We start from the raw sequence: 22,840 nt of genomic DNA on the forward strand, positions 1-22,840 counted from the left end.
AAGACTTCTTTTCTTATCTCAAGACCAAAATTCTTACTGCCAAGAAAGGTTTTCTTCCCTTTAAGTTTTATGTTCTTATAGCAAGAATACATTTCTCTTCTAAAGATCTAAAACTGCTTTCTTATTTTCAAGATTTAGGTCCTTACACTAAGAATATTTTCCTCACTTCAAGACCAAACATGCTTATTGCTGAGAAATGTTTTCTTACATCAAGAATCCTTTTCTCGCTTCAGGGGCAAAAATTATTATCGTCTAGAAATACTTTAGAGCTGATCTTCTTATACAAAGAATATTTTTCTTACCTCAAGAACATAATTCTTGCTGCCTAGAAAATGCTTTCTTACTTCTAAGATTGATCTTCTTACAATAAGCACACTTTTCTTACATCAAGAGTAAAGATTGTTTATTGCCAAGAAATGTTTTCTTACTTCTAAGGTTAATATTCTTACATCAAGAGCACAATTCTTGCTACCAAGAAATGTTTGCTTACTTCTAAGATTAATCTTCTTACAACAAGAATACTTTTCTTATATCAAGAGCCCAATTCTTGCTACCAAGAAATGTATTCTTACTTCTAAGATTAATCTTCTTACTCCAAGAATACTTTTCTTATATCAAGAGCAGAATTCTTGCTACCAAGAAATGTTTGCTTACTTCTAAGATTGATCTTCTTACAACAAGAATACTTTTCTTATATCAAGAGCACAATTCTTGCTGCCAAGAATTTTTTTCTTACTTATAAGATTAATATTCTTACACCAAGAATACTTTTCTTACATCAAGAGCAGAATTCTTGCTGTCAATAAATGTTTGCTTACTTCTAAGATTGATCTTCTTACAACAAGAATACTTTTCTTATATCAAGAGCACAATTCTTGCTGCCAAGAATTTTTTTCTTACTTATAAGATTAATATTCTTACACCAAGAATACTTTTCTTACATCAAGAGCAGAATTCTTGCTGTCAAGAAATGTTTGCTTACTTCTAAGATTGATCTTCTTACAACAAGAATACTTTTCTTATATCAAGAGCCCAATTCTTGCTGCCAAGAAATGTATTCTTACTTCTAAGATTAATCTTCTTACTCCAAGAATACTTTTCTTATATCAAGAGCAGAATTCTTGCTACCAAGAAATGTTTGCTTACTTCTAAGATTGATCTTCTTACAACAAGAATACTTTTCTTATATCAAGAGCACAATTCTTGCTACCAAGAAATGTATTCTTACTTCTAAGATTAATCTTCTTACTCCAAGAATACTTTTCTTATATCAAGAGCAGAATTCTTGCTACCAAGAAATGTTTGCTTACTTCTAAGATTGATCTTCTTACAACAAGAATACTTTTCTTATATCAAGAGCACAATTCTTGCTGCCAAGAATTTTTTTCTTACTTATAAGATTAATATTCTTACACCAAGAATACTTTTCTTACATCAAGAGCAGAATTCTTGCTGTCAATAAATGTTTGCTTACTTCTAAGATTGATCTTCTTACAACAAGAATACTTTTCTTATATCAAGAGCACAATTCTTGCTGCCAAGAATTTTTTTCTTACTTATAAGATTAATATTCTTACACCAAGAATACTTTTCTTACATCAAGAGCAGAATTCTTGCTGTCAAGAAATGTTTGCTTACTTCTAAGATTAATCTTCTTACAACAAGAATACTTTTCTTATATCAAGAGCACAATTCTTGCTGCCAAGAATTTTTTTCTTACTTCTAAGATTAATATTCTTACACCAAGAATACTTTTCTTACACCAAGAGCACAATTCTTGCTGTCAAGAAATGTTTGCTTACTTCTAAGATTAATCTTCTTACAACAAGAATACTTATCTTACTTCAAGAACACAATTCTTGCTACCTAGAAATGTTTTCTTACTTGTAAGACTGATGTTCTTACAAGAAGAATCTCACTCCAAGAGTTACAGTTAAAATGACATGTTGATGGCTTAATATTTCTGTAAATTGTGGACTATGGTATAAAGAAATGTCATTGACAAAGCTTTACAGTGTATTTTTTCAAAAGTAATAGGTATAATTATATACATAATATACAATTTTGTTGTACAAATACCAAAACTAATTTTGATACAAAGCCTACTGAAACTGAAAGAACATAAAGATTACAAACTGCTATGTAATTAACATGCTATATGATTTATCACATATGATATATTTCATAATACATGTATATAATTCTTTATCGTCTTGGACGGTGGTATAGAGCAGCCTCATCAGACTTGTCAGTGTTAACAGATGATCATCTTCGATTATGGAAACCAAACCCTTCAAGCCCATTTCTGTTGACAGTGGCATTCCCATTGGCATTCAAATGATCTTCCAACATCTGGGGGAAAAAATGAAGACTATGTCATTAATTTTTACTTTCTGAGTTGAGCTAACTAACTTCCAGCTTCTAGATGTGAAAGTTCCAATTGAAATGATTTCTTCACAAAACACATCATATGTTTTATCATTCTTTAACTTATCCTTATATATGTTTTCCAGAAACAATACGTTTAAAATAGTCCACCCCTCAGTGGTGGAATGTATGATCTTCCAATGTATGCGGATCGCTTTTTGATTAAAATCTATTAATTCGTCGGCCAAAAAGATGTTTCGAGTTGGACCCAAAGAGGCTATACTTATCATTATCTCTAATGCTTGATGCTTTTGATGATTAAACCATCCTGGGGCCCTTTAACTTCCTTTTTTTTAATATAATAAATAAAGTTGAGCTGATTTTCATACAGTCGGGTGGGGAGGGGGGCACTTACCTTTTCCATACTGCTATCCAGTGTTTCCGTGCAAAATTTGGCATCTGCTGCAGGCTCAGACCATGATCCCCATCTTGTATAAAAAAAAATTATGTTCTCTTGTACCTGGGTTTTGACTTTGAAACCGACTTGAGTCTTCAATTAATACAAAATAGAACTAGAAGTTAACAGCGCTTGAAGGCATGAACTTCTCAGAGCTTTGGCCCTGCTGTCAACTGCCTGTAGCATTTGAATACACCAATCAGGAGTTAGGAAATGATCACATGGCAAGTGTTGCCATTGGTCAAAATTTTATGCAGATATTTGCTAGAACAATCAAGATTTTTAAAGAAAATTTAACTTGGCTTCTATTTCCTGCAATAGCCTCATCTTAGCCAGGAAACAACCATTATATTATACGAGTTCAAATAAAAATTTCAAAGTATTTCTTGTATTTCTTAAAGTATTATTATCAAGAAAAACAAGAATTTCCTTCCTCAAAGTTTCTTGATACGAAAAACAAGAACATTCAAGAATATAATTCTAGTTATGACTCGAACTTTGTCTTCTAGTTTAAATATCTTGAAAATTCTTGTTTTTCTAAGCAGGATACCTCAAGAAAGGCAAGAAGAAAATTCTTCTATTTTCTTAAACATCCCAAGAAAAACAAGACTTTCTTTCTCAAAGTTTCTGGATACAAAAATCAATAACATTCAAGAACATTATTCTAGTTATGACTCGAACTTTGTCATGTAGTTTAAATATCTTGAAAATTCTTGTTTTTCTAAGCAGGATACCTCAAGAAAGGCAAGAAGAAAATTCTTCTATTTTCTTAGATATCCCAAGAAAAACAGCAATTTCTTTCTCAAGGTTTCTTGATACGAAAATAAAGAACACTCAAGAATAAAATTCTAGTTGTTACTTGTTTTCATAATTTTGAATTCTTGTTTTTTCTTACTACCAGATAAAGAAGATAGGGGAGAGAAAAATTCTTGTATTTTCTTATACATGGCAAGAAATAGATTCTCCATACAAGAAAAACAAGAACTTTTAACTTGAATTTCTAGAAAATTCTTATGAGAGAAAGTCCTTTATAGAAATTATTTCTTTATTTAAGAAAAATAAGAAAATGTTTCTTGTTGTGAGAATTTACAAGACAAGATTCTTGGAATGGTCTCTTGTGCTTTTCTTATTTATTCTTATCATTTTCATGGAAGTTCTTCATTCAAGAAAATTTGTCCACGAATTAAGTAAAAACAAGAAAACTAGAAAAAACAAGAAAAATCATTTTTGGTAGTGTAGCAGGTTTCTTCAGTAACGGGTGCGTTTCTTTGTATGTCTGTGTGTGTGTTCGTGTGTGTGTGTGTGTGTGTGTGTGTTCGTGTGTGTGTGTGTGTGTGTGTGTGTGTGTGTCTCTGTGTGTGTGTTTGTGCGTCTGTCTGTTTGTGTGTCTGTGTAGCCTGAACCAAACACACTGCAGCAAAAAAGACAAAGTATAGACTGAGGTACTTTTAGACAAATTATTTCATTGGCTTCCTCATTACATCAATCCTCCCTACCACATATAAAAGGAAAGTTGAATCTTACAGGCAATGTCTTTCTTGGAAGGAATGAGCAGCTGCAGAACATCTGCTTCACTTTTGGCCCTGAATCCTACGTGTTTTATACATATGATTATTGTTCACTACATGTAGCTGTGCCCCACATGTTTAATACATATGATTATTGTTAACTACATGTAGCTGTGCCCCACATGGGCTTTGCCAAACTCATTCTGCTTGTGGTAGTGAAGCTAAGGGGCCTTGCTGAGGTACCATAATATTTCTTAAATACCTCCATTGTCCTTGTCATAGGAACCAGCTCAGCTCAAGTACAATATTTAGGCATGCATAGATATACCCATGCAACATATTTACTGCACAGCCCAAACCACTAGTGCTCATTTGCGATCTTTGGAAAATCTCTTTTACTATGATTACAGAGGGTGGGAAGGGCTGCTTGGGAATAGGAGGGGGGGGGGGTGGTGCACATCATCAAGGCTGGGGTTACAATGCCCTGCATAACTCGTGTGGGGAGACCCCAGTGTTTGAAATGGTTTCCTCGAAGGAAATGTTGAATATCATCCACTGTTGCAACTGTACTGGTTCTGATTGGAGTCAACAACAGCAAGATTCAAGAATGGCCATATCCCAGTTTTAGGTAGGTAGGTAGTCGACGTGCTTACGTGCAACGTGTAAGGGTTTTAGAGTACCCTTCCCCACGATGAAGGTCCTCCAGCTCAATGCTACCTCCCCGTCCACCCCCTACCCTTGGCCACCCCTTCCCCCATCCCCACGCCCTCCCCCCTCTCCACCCCCCTCCCCCCTCTCCACCCCCCTCCCCCCACTAAGATCCGGGGATGGTTCCTGCTGAAGGGGCTTCATGACGACTCGTGAACCTGTCCATGATTCTCCTCAGCTGTGGTTGGACGTTGCCTAGCAATGGGCGTGCGGTCGGCTCCCTTGCCCAGCAGGCTGCCATCAGCGCCCAACACTCGTCATCAAACTGGGGCAGCCTTTCCGGACGGGCACCTACATATAAACAATAACAAACAAACAATACAGGTAAATAACATTGATACAGGTAGATAACATTGATACAGGTAAATAACATTGATACAGGTAAATAACATTGATACAGGTAAATAACATTGATACGGGTAAATAACATTGATACAGGTAAATAACATTGATACAGGTAGATAACATTGATACAGGTAAATAACATTGATACAGGTAAATAACATTGATACGGGTAAATAACATCGACTTCAGACTCGTCAACAAACTCAGGGAGCTGTTCTGCAGTCAACAATACAGGAGTATAAAAAATTATCATAAACACCGACCCTGATGCAACATGTACAGGTGAACAAACAGTGACCTATCCCCTTAGCACTTGGGTACCGACAAGACAGATATCCTGACACGAGAATCAACCCTCACTCCAGCACTTTCCTTTTCCTACATCATAACATTGAATCAACCCTCACTCCAGCACTTTCTTTCCCTGTCCTACATCATAACATTGAACCTGGACCGGTTGCTCAAGTGTTTCTGACGGAGTTCCAGAGATGGCCCTTACCTTTTCTGATGGAGTTCCAGAGATGGCCCTTACCTTTTCTGATGGAGTTCCAGAGATGGTCCTTACCTTTTCTGATGGAGTTCCAGAGATGGTCCTTACCTTTTCTGACAGAGTTCCAGAGATGGTCCTTACCTTTTCTGATGGAGTTCCAGAGATGGTCCTTACCTTTTCTGACGGAGTTCCAGAGATGGTCCTTACCTTTTCTGATGGAGTTCCAGAGATGGTCCTTACCTTTTCTGACGGAGTTCCAGAGGTGGTCCTTACCTTTTCTGATGGAGTTCCAGAGATGGTCCTTACCTTTTCTGACGGAGATCCATAGATGGCCCTTACCTTTTCTGATGGAGTTCCAGAGATGGCCCTTACCTTTTCTGATGGAGTTCCAGAGATGGTCCTTACCTTTTCTGATGGAGTTCCAAAAATGGCCCTTACCTTTTCTGACGGAGTTCCAGAGATGGCCCTTACCTTTTCGGACGGAGTTCCAGAGATGGTCCTTACCTTTTCTGACGGAGTTCAAGAGATGGTCCTTACCTTTTCTGACGGAGTTCCAGAGATGGTCCTTACCTTTTCTGACGGAGTTCCAGAGATGGTCCTTACCTTTTCTGACGGAGTTCCAGAGATGGTCCTTACCTTTTCTGACGGAGTTCCAGAGATGGCCCTTACCTTTTCGGACGGAGTTCCAGAGATGGTCCTTACCTTTTCTGACGGAGTTCCAGAGATGGTCCTTACCTTTTCTGACGGAGTTCCAGAGATGGTCCTTACCTTTTCGGACAGAGTTCCAGAGATGGTCCTTGCTGGCGCACTGCTCGAACACGTGCGGCAGTCGGACCGTTCCCGCGCAGACGTACCAGAACAGGATGCCGAACGCGTACACGTCCACGCTGCTGTCGTACTTCCCCGTGAACAGCTCCGGCGCCATGTGGATCGGAGTTCCCACGATGCTCCCGCTCATCATGGCTTCCGGCTTGCAGAACCCCAGGTCCGTAATCTTCCCGCGATTCTTCTTATCCAGCTGCAAAATAACAGAACAGTCTCACCCCAACAGTCTCATCCAACAGTCTCATCCAACAGTCTCATCCAACAGTCTCATCCCAACAGTCTCATCCCAACAGCCTCATCCCAACAGTCGCATCCAAACAGTCTCATCCAACAGTCTCATCCCAACAGTCTCATCCAACAGTCTCATCCAACAGTCTCATCCAACAGTCTCATCCCAACAGCCTTATCCAACAGTCTCATCCCAACAGTCTCATCCAACAGTCTCATCCAACAGCCTCATCCAACAGTCTCATCCCAACAGTCTCATCCCAACAGCCTCATCCCAACAGTCGCATCCAAACAGTCTCATCCAACAGTCTCATCCCAACAGTCTCATCCAACAGTCTCATCCCAACAGCCTCATCCAACAGTCTCATCCAACAGTCTCACCCAACAGTCTCATCCCAACAGCCTCATCCCAACAGTCGCATCCAAACAGTCTCATCCAACAGTCTCATCCCAACAGTCTCATCCCAACAGTCTCATCCAACAGTCTCATCCAACAGTCTCATCCAACAGTCTCATCCCAACAGCCTCATCCAACAGTCTCATCCCAACAGTCTCATCCCAACAGTCTCATCCAACAGTCTCATCCCAACAGCCTCATCCAACAGCCTCATCCCAACAGTCTCATCCCAACAGCCTCATCACAACAGTCTCATCCAACAGTCTCATCCAACAGCCTCATCCAACAGTCTCATCCAACAGCCTCATCCAACAGTCTCATCCAACAGTCTCATCCAACAGTCTCATCCAACAGTCTCATCCAACAGTCTCATCCCAACAGTCTCATCCAACAGTCTCATCCAACAGTCTCATCCAACAGTCTCATCCAACAGTCTCATCCAACAGTCTCATCCAACAGTCTCATCCAACAGTCTCATCCCAACAGCCTCATCCAACAGTCTCATCCAACAGTCTCATCCAACAGTCTCATCCAACAGTCTCATCCAACAGTCTCATCCAACAGTCTCATCCAACAGTCTCATCCCAACAGCCTTATCCAACAGTCTCATCCAACAGCCTCATCCCAACAGTCTCATCCAACAGTCTCATCCAACAGTCTCATCCCAACAGTCTCATCCCAACAGTCTCATCCAACAGTCTCATCCAACAGTCTCATCCCAACAGTCTCATCCAACAGTCTCATCCAACAGTCTCATCCAACAGTCTCATCCAACAGTCTCATCCAACAGTCTCATCCAACAGTCTCATCCCAACAGCCTCATCCAACAGTCTCATCCAACAGTCTCATCCAACAGTCTCATCCAACAGTCTCATCCAACAGTCTCATCCAACAGTCTCATCCAACAGTCTCATCCCAACAGCCTTATCCAACAGTCTCATCCAACAGCCTCATCCCAACAATCTCATCCAACAGTCTCATCCAACAGTCTCATCCCAACAGTCTCATCCAACAGTCTCATCCAACAGTCTCATCCCAACAGTCTCATCCCAACAGTCTCATCCCAACAGTCTCATCCAACAGTCTCATCCAACAGTCTCATCCCAACAGTCTCACCCCAACAGTCTCATCCCAACAGCCTCATCCAACAGTCTCATCCCAACAGTCTCATCCAACAGTCTCATCCCAACAGTCTCATCCCAACAGTCGCATCCAACAGTCGCATCCCAACAGTCTCATCCCAACAGTCGCATCCAACAGTCTCACCCCAACAGTCTCATCCAACAGTCTCATCCCAACAGTCTCATCCAACAGTCTCATCCCAACAGCCTCATCCAACAGTCTCATCCAACAGTCTCATCCCAACAGTCTCATCCAACAGTCTCTTCCCAACAGTCTCATCCCAACAGTCTCATCCAACAGTCTCATCCAACAGTCTCATCCCAACAGTCTCATCCAACAGTCTCATCCCAACAGCCTCATCCAACAGTCTCATCCAACAGTCTCATCCCAACAGTCTCATCCAACAGTCTCATCCCAACAGTCTCATCCAACAGTCGTATCCAACAGTCGCATCCAACAGTCTCTTCCCCATGTAAGAACCCCCCCCCCATGTGTCACAACCCCTGGATGTACCAGACCCCCCCTGTACCAGACCCCCCGTCCCAGACCCCCCTGTACCATCTACTCCCTGTCCCAGACCCCCCTCTATCAGACCCCCCTGTCCCAGACCCCCCTGTACCAACCAGCACGTTCTTCAGCTTGATGTCCCTGTGCACCAGCCCCTGGCTGTACCAGACCCCCTGTCCCAGACCCCCCCCTGTCCCAGACCCCCCCCCCCCCTGTCCCAGACCCCCTGTCCCAGACCCCCTGTCCCAGACCCCCCCTGTCCCAGACCCCCTGTACCCACCAGCACGTTCTTCAGCTTGATGTCCCTGTGCACCAGCCCCTGGCTGTACCAGACCCCCTGTACCAGACCCCCCTGTACCAGACCCCCCCTGTCCACAACCCCCCATGTACCAGACCCCTCCGTCCCAGACCCCCTGTACCCACCAGCACGTTCTTCAGCTTGATGTCCCTGTGCACCAGCCCCTGGCTGTACCAGACCCCCTGTCCCAGACCCCCCCTGTACCAGACCCCCCCTGTCCCAGACCCCCCTGTACCCACCAGCACGTTCTTCAGCTTGATGTCCCTGTGCACCAGCCCCTGGCTGTGCAGGTAGCGCATCCCCTCCACCACGTCCAGCGCCACCTGCAGCCGGCTCACCGCGTCAAGCCCGGCCTTGATGGCGGCGTAGAGGTCGCGCTGAAGCCTGTCCATCACCAGCAGCACGGCCGGGCTGCAGCCCCCGCCATAGCTGTGGTCGATCACCGAGCCTCGCAGCATCACGATCCTCTCGTGCTCAGGGATGGACCTGCAACACGTCAACAAAATGTCATCAGCAAAACCCTAACCCTTACCCTAACGCTCACAGCATCACGATCCTCTCGCTAACACTAACGCTAACGCTTACACTAACAGTAACACTAACCCTTACGCTAACGCTAACACTAGCACTCCCAGCATCACGATCCTCTCGTGCTGAGGGATAGACCTGACACATGTCAACAGGACATGCCGTCAGCCTATGGGAACATGCCGTCAGCCTATGGGAACATGCCGTCAGCCTATGGGAACATGCCGTCAGCCTATGGGACAGCATTTAGGGGTCAATTACAGAGCAAAGCATGGCAAAGGTAACAAATTTTTACTAGAGTTTGGAAATGCACATTTTTTGTTCTCCTTGGAAAGCTGGACCTTTAGGCAGGTTTTTTTTTCTGGGGAAAATTTGCAAGGGGGGCAGATTGGTTGGTGTGAAGGGGTGTTTTGCCCTTGCACATTTGGAGTTTTAGACACATTTCAGTTAGGTGGGGCATTCTAAAGCTTCCTGAGGGGGAAAATAACCTTGTGCACCATGAATGGGAACTCCAATATGAGACCTCGTGTGGTGAAACTCCAATATGAGACGTACCTTGTGTAGTGGAATTCCAGTGCCAGGTCGTTCCAGTGCTTCTCGTCTGGAGGCACAACAGATTTCACCGCGAGGGACGAGCGGCCAGACCAGCTGTCACACGCATACACCACCCCATACTGGCCGCGTCCGATCTCCCGCCCGAGCTGTGGCATTCCTGATAAACAAACAAACAAACAAGCTGTCACAGGCATACACAACCCTGTACTGGCCTCTCCCGATCTCCCTACTGAGCTGTGGCATTCCTGATAAACAAACAAACAAACAAGCTGTCACAGGCATACACAACCCTGTACTAGCCGCGTCCGATCTCCTTACCGAGCTGTGGCATTCCTGATAAACAAACAAACAAACAAGCTGTCACAGGCATACACCACCCCATACTGGCCGCGTCCGATCTCCCGCCCGAGCTGTGGCATTCCTGATCAACAAACAAACAAACAAACAAGCTGTCACAGGCATACACAACCCTGTACTGGCCGCGTCCGATCTCCCTACTGAGCTGTGGCATTCCTGATAAACAAACAAACAAACAAGCTGTCACAGGCATACACCACCCCATACTGGCCGCGTCCGATCTCCCGCCAGAGCTGTGGCATTCCTGATCAACAAACAAACAAACAAACAAGCTGTCACAGGCATACACAACCCCATACTGGCCGCGTCCGATCTCCCGCCCGAGCTGTGGCATTCCTGATAAACAAACAAACAAACAAGCTGTCACAGGCATACACCACCCCATACTGGCCGCGTCCGATCTCCCTACCGAGCTGTGGCATTCCTGATAAACAAACAAACAAACAAACAAGCTGTCACAGGCATACACCACCCCATACTGGCCGCGTCCGATCTCCCGCCCGAGCTGTGGCATTCCTGATAAACAAACAAACAAACAAACAAGCTGTCACAGGCATACACCACCCCATACTGGCCTCTCCTGATCTCCCTACCGAGCTGTGGCATTCCTGATAAACAAACAAACAAACAAACTGTCACAGGCATACACAACCCCATACTGGCCGCGTCCGATCTCCCTACCGAGCTGCGGCATTCCTGATAAACAAACAAACAAACAAGCAAGCTGTCACAGGCATACACCACCCCATACTGGCCGCGTCCGATCTCCCTACCGAGCTGTGGCATTCCTGATAAACAAACAAACAAACAAGCAAGCTGTCACAGGCATACACAACCCTGAACTGGCCTCTCCCGATCTCCCTACAGAGCTGTGGCATTCCTGATAAACAAACAAACAAACAAACTGTCACAGGCATACACCACCCCATACTGGCCGCGTCCGATCTCCCTACCGAGCTGTGGCATTCCTGATAAACAAACAAACAAACAAACAAGCTGTCACAGGCATACACAACCCTGTACTGGCCTCTCCCGATCTCCCTACCGAGCTGTGGCATTCCTGATAAACAAACAAACAAACAAGCTGTCACAGGCATACACAACCCCATACTGGCCGCGTCCGATCTCCCTACCGAGCTGTGGCATTCCTGATAAACAAACAAACAAACAAACAAGCTGTCACAGGCATACACAACCCCATACTGGCCTCTCCCGATCTCCCTACCGAGCTGTGGCATTCCTGATAAACAAACAAACAAACAAGCTGTCACAGGCATACACAACCCTGTACTGGCCTCTCCCGATCTCCCTACTGAGCTGTGGCATTCCTGATAAACAAACAAACAAACAAGCTGTCACAGGCATACACAACCCTGTACTGGCCGCGTCCGATCTCCCTACCGAGCTGTGGCATTCCTGATAAACAAACAAACAAACAAGCAAGCTGTCACAGGCATACACAACCCCATACTGGCCGCGTCCGATCTCCCTACCGAGCTGTGGCATTCCTGATAAACAAACAAACAAACAAGCTGTCACAGGCATACACCACCCCATACTGGCCGCGTCCGATCTCCCTACCGAGCTGCGGCATTCCTGATAAACAAACAAACAAACAAGCTGTCACAGGCATACACAACCCCATACTGGCCGCGTCCGATCTCCCTACCGAGCTGTGGCATTCCTGATAAACAAACAAACAAACAAGCTGTCACAGGCATACACCACCCCATACTGGCCGCGTCCGATCTCCCTACCGAGCTGCGGCATTCCTGATAAACAAACAAACAAACAAGCTGTCACAGGCATACACAACCCCATACTGGCCGCGTCCGATCTCCCTACCGAGCTGTGGCATTCCTGATAAACAAACAAACAAACAAGCTGTCACAGGCATACACCACCCCATACTGGCCGCGTCCGATCTCCCTACCGAGCTGTGGCATTCCTGATAAACAAACAAACAAACAAGCAAGCTGTCACAGGCATACACAACCCCATACTGGCCGCGTCCGATCTCCCGCCTGAGCTGTGGCATTCCTGATCAACAAATAAACTGTCACACGCATACACATGTAAACCACCCCGTACTGCCGACAGCCGATCTCCCTGCTGATAAACAAACGAGGTGGGCCAGTGAGCATGTAATAAGTAAGTAAGTGTAAAGCCCTACCATAAGTGTAAAGCCCTACTGCAAGTGTAAAGCCCTACCATCATAAAGTGTAAAGCCCTACTGTAAGTGTAAAGCCCTACTGTAAGTGTAAAGCCCTACCGTGAGTGAAAAGCCCTACCGTGAATGCAAAGCCCTACCGTAAGTGTAAATGTAATGCCCTACCGTAAGTGTTTTATTTTTTTATTGATTGGTTTGGCATGTTGCCAGGGTTCCCAACTAGCCAGAGGCTATTACTAAGGGTGAACCCAGGTGTGATAATCTCCAAGTGTGAGAGTGTGATAATCTCCAAGTGTGAGAGAGTGATAATCTCCTAGTGTGAGAGAGTGATAATCTCCTAGTGTGAGAGTGTGATAATCTCCTAGTGTGAGAGTGTGATAATCTCCTAGTGTGAGAGAGTGATAATCTCCTAGTGTGAGAGTGAGATAATCTCCTAGTGTGAGAGAATGATAATCTCCTAGTGTGAGAGTGTGATAATCTCCTAGTGTGAGAGTGAGATAATCTCCTAGTGTGAGAGAATGATAATCTCCTAGTGTGAGAGTGTGATAATCTCCTAGTGTGAGAGAATGATAATCTCCTAGTGTGAGAGTGAGATAATCTCCTAGTGTGAGAGAATGATAATCTCCTAGTGTGAGAGTGTGATAATCTCCTAGTGTGAGAGTGTGATAATCTCCTAGTGTGAGAGAGTGATAATCTCCTAGTGTGAGAGTGAGATAATCTCCTAGTGTGAGAGAATGATAATCTCCTAGTGTGAGAGAGTGATAATCTCCAAGTGTGAGAGAGTGATAATCTCCTAGTGTGAGAGAGTGATAATCTCCTAGTGTGAGAGTGTGATAATCTCCTAGTGTGAGAGTGTGATAATCTCCTAGTGTGAGAGTGTGATAATCTCCTAGTGTGAGAGAGTGATAATCTCCTAGTGTGAGAGTGTGATAATCTCCTAGTGTGAGAGTGTGATAATCTCCTAGTGTGAGAGAATGATAATCTCCTAGTGTGAGAGAATGATAATCTCCTAGTGTGAGAGTGTGATAATCTCCTAGTGTGAGAGTGTGATAATCTGCTAGTGTGAGAGTGTGATAATCTCCTAGTGTGAGAGTGTGATAATCTCCTAGTGTGAGAGAGTGATAATCTCCTAGTGTGAGAGTGTGATAATCTCCTAGTGTGAGAGTGTGATAATCTCCTAGTGTGAGAGAATGATAATCTCCTAGTGTGAGAGTGTGATAATCTCCTAGTGTGAGAGAGTGATAATCTCCTAGTGTGAGAGAGTGATAATCTCCTAGTGTGAGAGTGTGATAATCTCCTAGTGTGAGAGTGTGATAATCTCCTAGTGTGAGAGTGTGATAATCTCCTAGTGTGAGAGAATGATAATCTCCTAGTGTGAGAGTGTGATAATCTCCTAGTGTGAGAGAGTGATAATCTCCTAGTGTGAGAGAATGATAATCTCCTAGTGTGAGAGTGTGATAATCTCCTAGTGTGAGAGAGTGATAATCTCCTAGTGTGAGAGAGTGATAATCTCCTAGTGTGAGAGTGTGATAATCTCCTAGTGTGAGAGTGTGATAATCTCCTAGTGTGAGAGTGTGATAATCTCCTAGTGTGAGAGTGTGATAATCTCCTAGTGTGAGAGAATGATAATCTCCTAGTGTGAGAGTGTGATAATCTCCTAGTGTGAGAGAGTGATAATCTCCTAGTGTGAGAGAGTGATAATCTCCTAGTGTGAGAGTGTGATAATCTCCTAGTGTGAGAGTGTGATAATCTCCTAGTGTGAGAGTGTGATAATCTCCTAGTGTGAGAGTGTGATAATCTCCTAGTGTGAGAGAATGATAATCTCCTAGTGTGAGAGTGTGATAATCTCCTAGTGTGAGAGAGTGATAATCTCCTAGTGTGAGAGAGTGATAATCTCCTAGTGTGAGAGTGTGATAATCTCCTAGTGTGAGAGAGTGATAATCTCCTAGTGTGAGAGTGTGATAAAGCCTTACCGTGCAGAATGACGTCCCGTAGAGACGTGCTCTCCAGCGCCAGGTGGGCCAGCGTCGGGGCGTAAACTTTCCTCAGCTTCATGCGCTGCTCCTCGGTCCGCTCCAGCCGGCCGCAGTGCTGCACTTCCAGCTGCTTCAGCGAGGAGGTGAAGGCTTCATGGGAGTTACACAGCCGGTCCTGGGACAAACAAAGAATATGTAGTTACAGGCGGTCCTAGGACAAACAAACAAACAAATAAACAATGGTCATGGAACAAACAAATAAACAAATTAACAACATGGAACTACACAGTCGGTCCTACGACAAACAAACAAAGAATATGTAGTGACACACTCAGACAGTCCTGGGACAAACAAACAAACAAACAAACAACACAAGTACACAGCCGGTCCGATTTACGGCAAGATCCTTTGACCCCTGACTTTGAACTGAGGAAAATGTCACCCCTGACCTTGAACTGAGCACACATGCTCCGTGCCAGGCGAGATTCACTCAGACTGCCGAGCATGTCCGATGCAACCTTCTTCTTCCAGTCAGCATCAACCCTTTTGGGCGCGTTCCACGGCAGAGCTTGCACCAGCTGGGAAACAAACAGACATAACCTGGCATTAGTAGGGACACGATCAAGCAAACAGTCATAACATGGCACTTGCTGGGAAACAAACAGGCATAACATGGCACCAGCTGGGAAACAAACAGTCATAACATATAACATGGCACCAGCTGGGAAATAAACAGTCATAACCTGGCATTAGTAGGGACACGATCAAACAGTCAATCATAACATGGCACCAGCTGGGAAACAGTCATAACATGGCACCAGCTGGGAAACAAACAGGCATAACCTGGCATTAGTAGGGACACGATCAAACAGTCAATCATAACATGGCACCAGCTGGGAAACAAACAGTCAATCATAACATGGCACCAGCTGGGAAACAAACAGTCATAACATGGCACCAGCTGGGAAACAAACAATCATAACCTGGCATTAGTAGGGACACGATCAAACAGTCAATCATAACATGGCACCAGCTGGGAAACAAACAGGCATAACCTGGCACCAGCTGGGAAACAAACAGTCATAACCTGGCATTAGTAGGGACACGATCAAACAGTCAATCATAACATGGCACCAGCTGGGAAACAAACAGTCAATCATAACATGGCACCAGCTGGGAAACAAACAGTCATAACATGGTACCAGCTGGGAAACAAACAGTCATAACATGGCACCAGCTGGGAAACAAACAGGCATTACATATAACATGGCACCAGCTGGGAAACAAACAATCAAATAAACAGTCATGGCGAGGGAAAAAACCACATGACACTACTCTGCAGGTCAGAGGTTAGAGTTCAGAGGTTCCCACCTGTTTCATTTTCTCCCAGAGAACCCGCAACAGCGAGGCGCTTTTGTGCACGGTGACCTCCACCTGGTACGCAGCGTTCAGCACCTGGGAACAAACAAACAAACAGTCATGACACAAGCAAAAATGGTACAAAGCGTTTCTGTACCAGTCCTGTACATATGCATGGATGTACATGCTTGTCTGATTGTTCCTTTAATTTATACCTGCTTTAGATGAACAATAAGCTTGTCTGATTGTTCCTTTAATTTGTACCTGCTTTAGATGAACAATAAGCTTGTCGATTGTTCCTTTAATTTGTACCTGCTTTAGATGAACAATAAGCTTGTCTGATTGTTCCTTTAATTTGTACCTGCTTTAGATGAACAATAAGCTTGTCTGATTGTTCCTTTAATTTGTACCTGCTTTAGATGAACATTAAGCTTGTCTGATTGTTCCTTTAATTTGTACCTGCTTTAGATGAACAATAAGCTTGTCTGATTGTTCCTTTAATTTGTACCTGCTTTAGATGAACAATAAGCTTGTCTGATTGTTCCTTTAATTTGTACCTGCTTTAGATGAACAATAAGCTTGTCTGATTGTTCCTTTAATTTGTACCTGCTTTAGATTAACAATAAGCTTGTCTGATTGTTCCTTTAATTTGTACCTGCTTTAGATTAACAATAAGCTTGTCTGATTGTTCCTTAATTTTGTACCTGCTTAAGATGCTTGTCTGATTGTTCCTTTAATTTGTACCTGCTTTAGATGAACAATAAGCTTGTCTGATTGTTCCTTTAATTTGTACCTGCTTTAGATGAACAATAAGCTTGTCTGATTGTTCCTTTAATTTGTACCTGCTTTAGATGAACAATAAGCTTGTCTGATTGTTCCTTTAATTTATACCTGCTTTAGATGAACAATAAGCTTGTCTGATTGTTCCTTTAATTTATACCTGCTTAAGATGAACATTAAGCTTGTCTGATTGTTCCTTAATTTTGTACCTGCTTAAGATGCTTGTCTGATTGTTCCTTTAATTTGTACCTGCTTAAGATGAACACTTGCAACACAGTCCTCCACATCCCCCCCGTCCTTCTCTAGACTCTGGATACATCTGGCCAAGGTGCCGACGAAACTCTCTCTCAGACAGTCTACAGAGCCAATCAGCTGCCCTGTAACATACAACACAGAACCAATCAGCTGCCCTGTAACCAATCATCTACCCTGTAACATACAACACAGAACCAATCAGCTGCCCTGTAACCAATCAGCTGCCCTGTAACATACAACACAGAACCAATCAGCTGCCCTGTAACCAATCATCTGCCCTGTAACATACAACACAGAACCAATCAGCTGCCCTGTAACATTCATGTACAACAACAGCACTTGCATACCTGCCACAGCTGTGTTGAGCTTGTTCAGCACCAGGTCCTGGATCTGCGATGTGTTTGTTTGTTTGTTTGTATGTTTGTTTGTTTGTGCGTACCTGCCACAGCTGTGTTGAGCTTGTTCAGCACCAGGTCCTGGATCTGCGATGTGTTTGTTTGTTTGTTTGTTTGTTTGTTTGTGCGTACCTGCCACAGCTGTGTTGAGCTTGTTCAGCACCAGGTCCTGGATCTGCGATGTGTTTGTTTGTTTGTTTGTTTGTTTGTTTGTTTGTGCATACCTGCCACAGCTGTGTTGAGCTTGTTCAGCACCAGGTCCTGGATCTGAGATGTGTTTGTTTGTTTGTTTGTTTGTTTGTTTGTGCGTACCTGCACAGCTGTGTTGAGCTTGTTCAGCACCAGGTCCTGGATCTGCGATGTGCTTGTGTGTTTGTTTGTTTGTTTGTTTGTTTGTTTGTTTGCGCGTACCTGCCACAGCTGTGTTGAGCTTGTTCAGCACCAGGTCCTGGATCTGCGATGTGTTTGTTTGTTTGTTTGTTTGTTTGTTTGTTTGTTTGTGCGTACCTGCACAGCTGTGTTGAGCTTGTTCAGCACCAGGTCCTGGATCTGCGATGTGTTTGTTTGTTTGTTTGTCTGTTTGTTTGTTTGTTTGTGCGTACCTGCCACAGCTGTGTTGAGCTTGTTCAGCACCAGGTCCTGGATCTGCGATGTGTTTGTTTGTTTGTTTGTTTGTTTGTTTGTTTGTGCGTACCTGCCACAGCTGTGTTGAGCTTGTTCAGCACCAGGTCCTGGATCTGCGATGTGTTTGTTTGTTTGTTTGTTTGTTTGTGCGTACCTGCACAGCTGTGTTGAGCTTGTTCAGCACCAGGTCCTGGATCTGCGATGTGTTTGTTTGTTTGTTTGTTTGTTTGTTTGTTTGTGCATACCTGCCACAGCTGTGTTGAGCTTGTTCAGCACCAGGTCCTGGATCTGCGATGTGTTTGTTTGTTTGTTTGTTTGTTTGTGCGTACCTGCCACAGCTGTGTTGAGCTTGTTCAGCACCAGGTCCTGGATCTGAGATGTGTTTGTTTGTTTGTTTGTTTGTTTGTTTGTTTGTGCGTACCTGCCACAGCTGTGTTGAGCTTGTTCAGCACCAGGTCCTGGATCTGCGATGTGTTTGTTTGTTTGTTTGTTTGTTTGTTTGTTTGTGCGTACCTGCCACAGCTGTGTTGAGCTTGTTCAGCACCAGGTCCTGGATCTGCGATGTGTTTGTTTGTTTGTTTGTTTGTTTGTTTGTTTGTGCGTACCTGCCACAGCTGTGTTGAGCTTGTTCAGCACCAGGTCCTGGATCTGCGATGTGTTTGTTTGTTTGTTTGTTTGTTTGTTTGTGCGTACCTGCCACAGCTGTGTTGAGCTTGTTCAGCACCAGGTCCTGGATCTGAGATGTGTTTGTTTGTTTGTTTGTTTGTTTGTTTGTTTGTGCGTACCTGCACAGCTGTGTTGAGCTTGTTCAGCACCAGGTCCTGGATCTGCGATGTGTTTGTTTGTTTGTTTGTTTGTTTGTTTGTGCATACCTGCCACAGCTGTGTTGAGCTTGTTCAGCACCAGGTCCTGGATCTGCGATGTGTTTGTTTGTTTGTTTGTTTGTTTGTTTGTTTGTTTGTGCGTACCTGCCACAGCTGTGTTGAGCTTGTTTAGCACCAGGTCCTGGATCTGCGATGTGCAGCTCCGCAGCTGTTTGGAGTCCAGCAGTTCTCCAGAGTCTGTCAGGTCCACCCCTGGATGGGACAGGCAATCCATCAGGAAAAGGTCAATCCACAACTTCTGCAGTCAATATAGCACATACACACACACACTGTGACACACACACCAGTGGTAGAAATACTTTGCAACATTGCTGTAATTCTTTATTCTCTCACTCTATCTTTGATTATCACTAGCAAAGTTTTTAAGAGGAATGACATGCACACTCTTTTTGCCGGCATTAGAGCTCCCCCCCCCCCCCCCTCCTTATATATATGTCGCCGTTATAGGAAGCCTGCACAGGAGGCTATGACACAGCCACGGCCCACAGAAAACATGACGAAAACCGAGAAAAAGTTTAAAATTCAAAATAAAATGCCCTTACGCAAATCTTGGCCTCTGTGTAGTTTTTTGTATAAAACTGAAACATTGATATCGATTTCAAACATCGGACTTTCGGGGAGACTCCAGATACGGCCCGGCGATGTTAGTTTTTCACGTGGGTGCCCCCTCCCCACTGTGTCGGCACAGGAGAAAATGTTCCGCCTTTTCCCCACAAGGCGGTGCTCAATATCTATCCGGGTAGTTCTCAACTTCATCGCTGCCATCTGGACTTCAAGCACCACGGGCTAATGTAGTGACCACCGTTTCGTTCCTTCTGTCATCGTGCCCATGCCCCGAGTTTGAGCTCTGAAGATGTTTACGCTACAAACATCCGGGAATTGTTTTCCCGACTTTTGCCGACCCCGAGATCGTGACCGCGGAGATTAGCGAGGGTTGATGAAAATGCACGAATTTGACATTTTCTCACATGATTCGTCCCCGAAGTTATCACGGAAAGTGTCGAAACCCCCCGAAAAAATGACCTCAAGTAGCACCAGGCAGTCGATATGCACCGAAACGCCACCATCTTGCGCGGTGCTGTGGACTTCAGTTTATTTATAGCGCCGCTACTTTACTTAGTACTAGTAAGTCTATATAATCTCCTGAATTGAGAGCCATTGATTCCTGACTCTGATTTTTTTCTTCTGCAAAATTGCAGATTGTTTAATTTTTCTTCTGCAATCTTGAAAATCTTTATGCAATTTGCAGATTGCAGAGGGGTATTTCGAACGCTGCACACTGTGACACACACACTGACACACACTGTGACACACACACTGTGACACACACACTGACACACACTGTGACACACACACGTTGTGACACACAGACACACACCTATGAAGGAGTAACTTGCAGCATCGGCCAGGAGTTCTTCGCGGATGTTCGTGACCGTTTCCCTGATGAGGTTCTTTATCTCGTCCTGTTTCCTGTCGGAGATGGCGACCAGGCTGTCGTAGAGCTCGCGTTCCCGCGCCCGTGCGTACTCGATGCGGCGGGGGGTGATCATGATGTCTCGCGCCATGTCGAAGGCGGATGCGATGAAGAGCTGCAGACAGCGGGTGTGAGCGGAGTAGAGCACGCAGGCGGCGCGCACCAGGTGGGTCTGCAGAACCCCGCGCACAAACAGCAGCAGGCTGGGGAACTGCTCAAACTTCTCCACCAGCCGCGACGGGGGCAGGCGCCGCGACGATGGCGTGCCGGGCAGCCCCGAGTGCCTGTTCGATGGTGGTGCTGTGTTGGACGACCCGGAGTGCCTGTTAGATGGCTGTGCTGTGTTGGACGACCCGGAGTGCCTGTTAGATGGCTGTGCTGTGTTGGACGACCCTGAGTGCCTGTTTGATGGCAGGACCTGGAAACCCATCCCAGAAAGCTGCTGCAGCAGGGTGGGTTCTGCTGTCGTCTGTTCTCTTTCACAATCTCTGGTCCTGATAAAGAAAATGGGGGTTTCGGGAAAACCGGCTCTGATGTCCGCCAGTTCCTGAACGTCCTGATCCGAGAGCCGTTCGTGGTTCACTGCGTATAGAACTACGGGCAACACGTCTTCTGTGCACTTGGAGAAAACCTGTTTCGTGTTGAGTCCCAGGATGTTTGAGGGCGACACGACGACCTCTGCACCGTCCTTCAGCAGGCTGTGGTTCAGAACGACCTCCACCACGGCCGAGGCCAGCGCGACGTCGGTGCGATGTTCCCCGTGCAGCTCAAGGTCCGCCCGCGGGACGGTCGTCCAGTCCTGCTCATAGGCAGCCAGCGAGTCCACAAGCTCAAAACTGTCCGGCAGGGTCAGCCGCAGGGTCCGACTGGGGCCGAACTTGAACCTGAGCATGCGCCAGCTGGGGCTGACCTCCGACCCCTGCAGCGTGGGCAGCACCGCCTCCCCAAACAGCTCGTTAACAACCGAGGCTTTCGCGTAACACGATTGGCCCAGGATAACGAGGCACGGTGGCCGCGTGATCACCGACTGGATGTAGTCCTCTTCTTCCCGCCAGGAGTGTTGCAAGTCTGCAGACAAATAAACAAGTAAATAGATAAACAAATCAACAAAACACTGCAGCTATGTAGGACTTATAATTTTTATCTATTTATTTATCAATGTACTGTACTACAGTAACTATATCTATTTTCACTTGAAAGTTCATCTGATTTGGTAGAAGTCATTCCGAATCAAAGTTAAACTGTAATTGACAACACAACAAATTGGACCCAAATTTTTGACTGATCAGCTACAGTCTTTCTCAAGGAATGAGCAATCCACTGCTTCTGTGACATCACGTTTATATGCATTTAGGACATCATGTGACTCGGTAAGTAGTGGACGGGGGGCGCCATAGACTTCCTGCAAAATATGATCCACTACTTACTGAGTCACGTGTCCTATCTGTATAACCTGACGTCACAGAAGCAGTGGATTGCTAATTCTTTGACAAAGACTGTAGCTGATAAATTTGGGTTAAGTCCAATTCGTTGTGTTGGCAATTACAGTTAAGCTTTGATTCAGACTGTATTTATTTATTCATCAATCTACTACTTGAATACTTGGATACTGCTACTACTTCTTGAGTCAGTCAGTTATTGTGTGTGACACGCCGGAACAAGTGGGGGCAACACCCGTCCTGGGCTGAAAGGTCGCCTTAGTTTTGACAGGACCCCCCCCCCCCCCTCGGGAAAGAACCGAGCTATTAAACAACAGGAACCGAGCTGACACACAGCTAGTGAGGCTGCCTCTGTCCGTGCTGAGGGGACCGTACGCGGAAAGTCCCTAGGAGCAGCATGATAGCTCGGAGCTGGAGTGAATGTTATTTGAACGTTAGTTAATGTTCATGACAACATAACTTCTGTTGCGTCATGCCCAGCGGCGTGCGCTAACGTCGGTCTGTAGCCACTCACCGCCGTCCCAGAAGCCCCCGCACCGCTCCACGTCGCCGAACGCGCTCCTCGTGTCCTTCAGCGTGTGCCGAAGTTGTCGGGAATATTTACAAAACTTCGACAACTCGTAAGCTAAAGGACTTCCCGCCATCTTGGCTCACAGTCTGGAGTAAAGCTAGCAGCACCTTCGACCATACCCTATTCGCTGTGTCGTCTGCAGTAACGTCAACACCCGATTCGGCACTTGTGTACTCGCCGAATCGTTTTAAGTAACAAAAGCAGCTAGTTCGGTCATAGTC

General features: G+C 45.1%; 1 protein-coding gene and 1 long non-coding RNA gene across 2 annotated transcripts; both read right to left on the bottom strand.

Annotated features, from left to right (window-relative positions):
* Positions 1-386: 386 nt before the first annotated feature.
* On the bottom strand, positions 387-4,062 carry LOC136434292 (uncharacterized). The gene is made up of 2 exons (XR_010755730.1): positions 2,783-4,062; positions 387-2,352 (listed from the first exon to the last, which is right to left on the bottom strand). It is a non-coding gene; the product is annotated as an uncharacterized lncRNA (long non-coding RNA).
* A 1,062-nt stretch (positions 4,063-5,124) lies between these two features.
* Positions 5,125-22,792, bottom strand: LOC136434293 (dual serine/threonine and tyrosine protein kinase-like). The gene is made up of 11 exons (XM_066427009.1): positions 22,563-22,792; positions 20,514-21,677; positions 19,220-19,327; positions 17,227-17,354; positions 16,210-16,293; positions 15,288-15,416; positions 14,836-15,013; positions 10,336-10,492; positions 9,492-9,738; positions 6,644-6,893; positions 5,125-5,331 (listed from the first exon to the last, which is right to left on the bottom strand). Exons 1-11 carry the CDS (start codon positions 22,690-22,692, stop codon positions 5,147-5,149), a joined length of 2,760 nt encoding a protein of 919 aa, XP_066283106.1. The 5' UTR covers positions 22,693-22,792; the 3' UTR covers positions 5,125-5,146.
* Between the last annotated feature and the right edge of the window lie 48 nt (positions 22,793-22,840).

This window comes from Branchiostoma lanceolatum, chromosome 5 (genome assembly GCF_035083965.1).
Source record: "Branchiostoma lanceolatum isolate klBraLanc5 chromosome 5, klBraLanc5.hap2, whole genome shotgun sequence".
NCBI classification, from domain to species: Eukaryota; Metazoa; Chordata; class Leptocardii; order Amphioxiformes; family Branchiostomatidae; genus Branchiostoma; species Branchiostoma lanceolatum.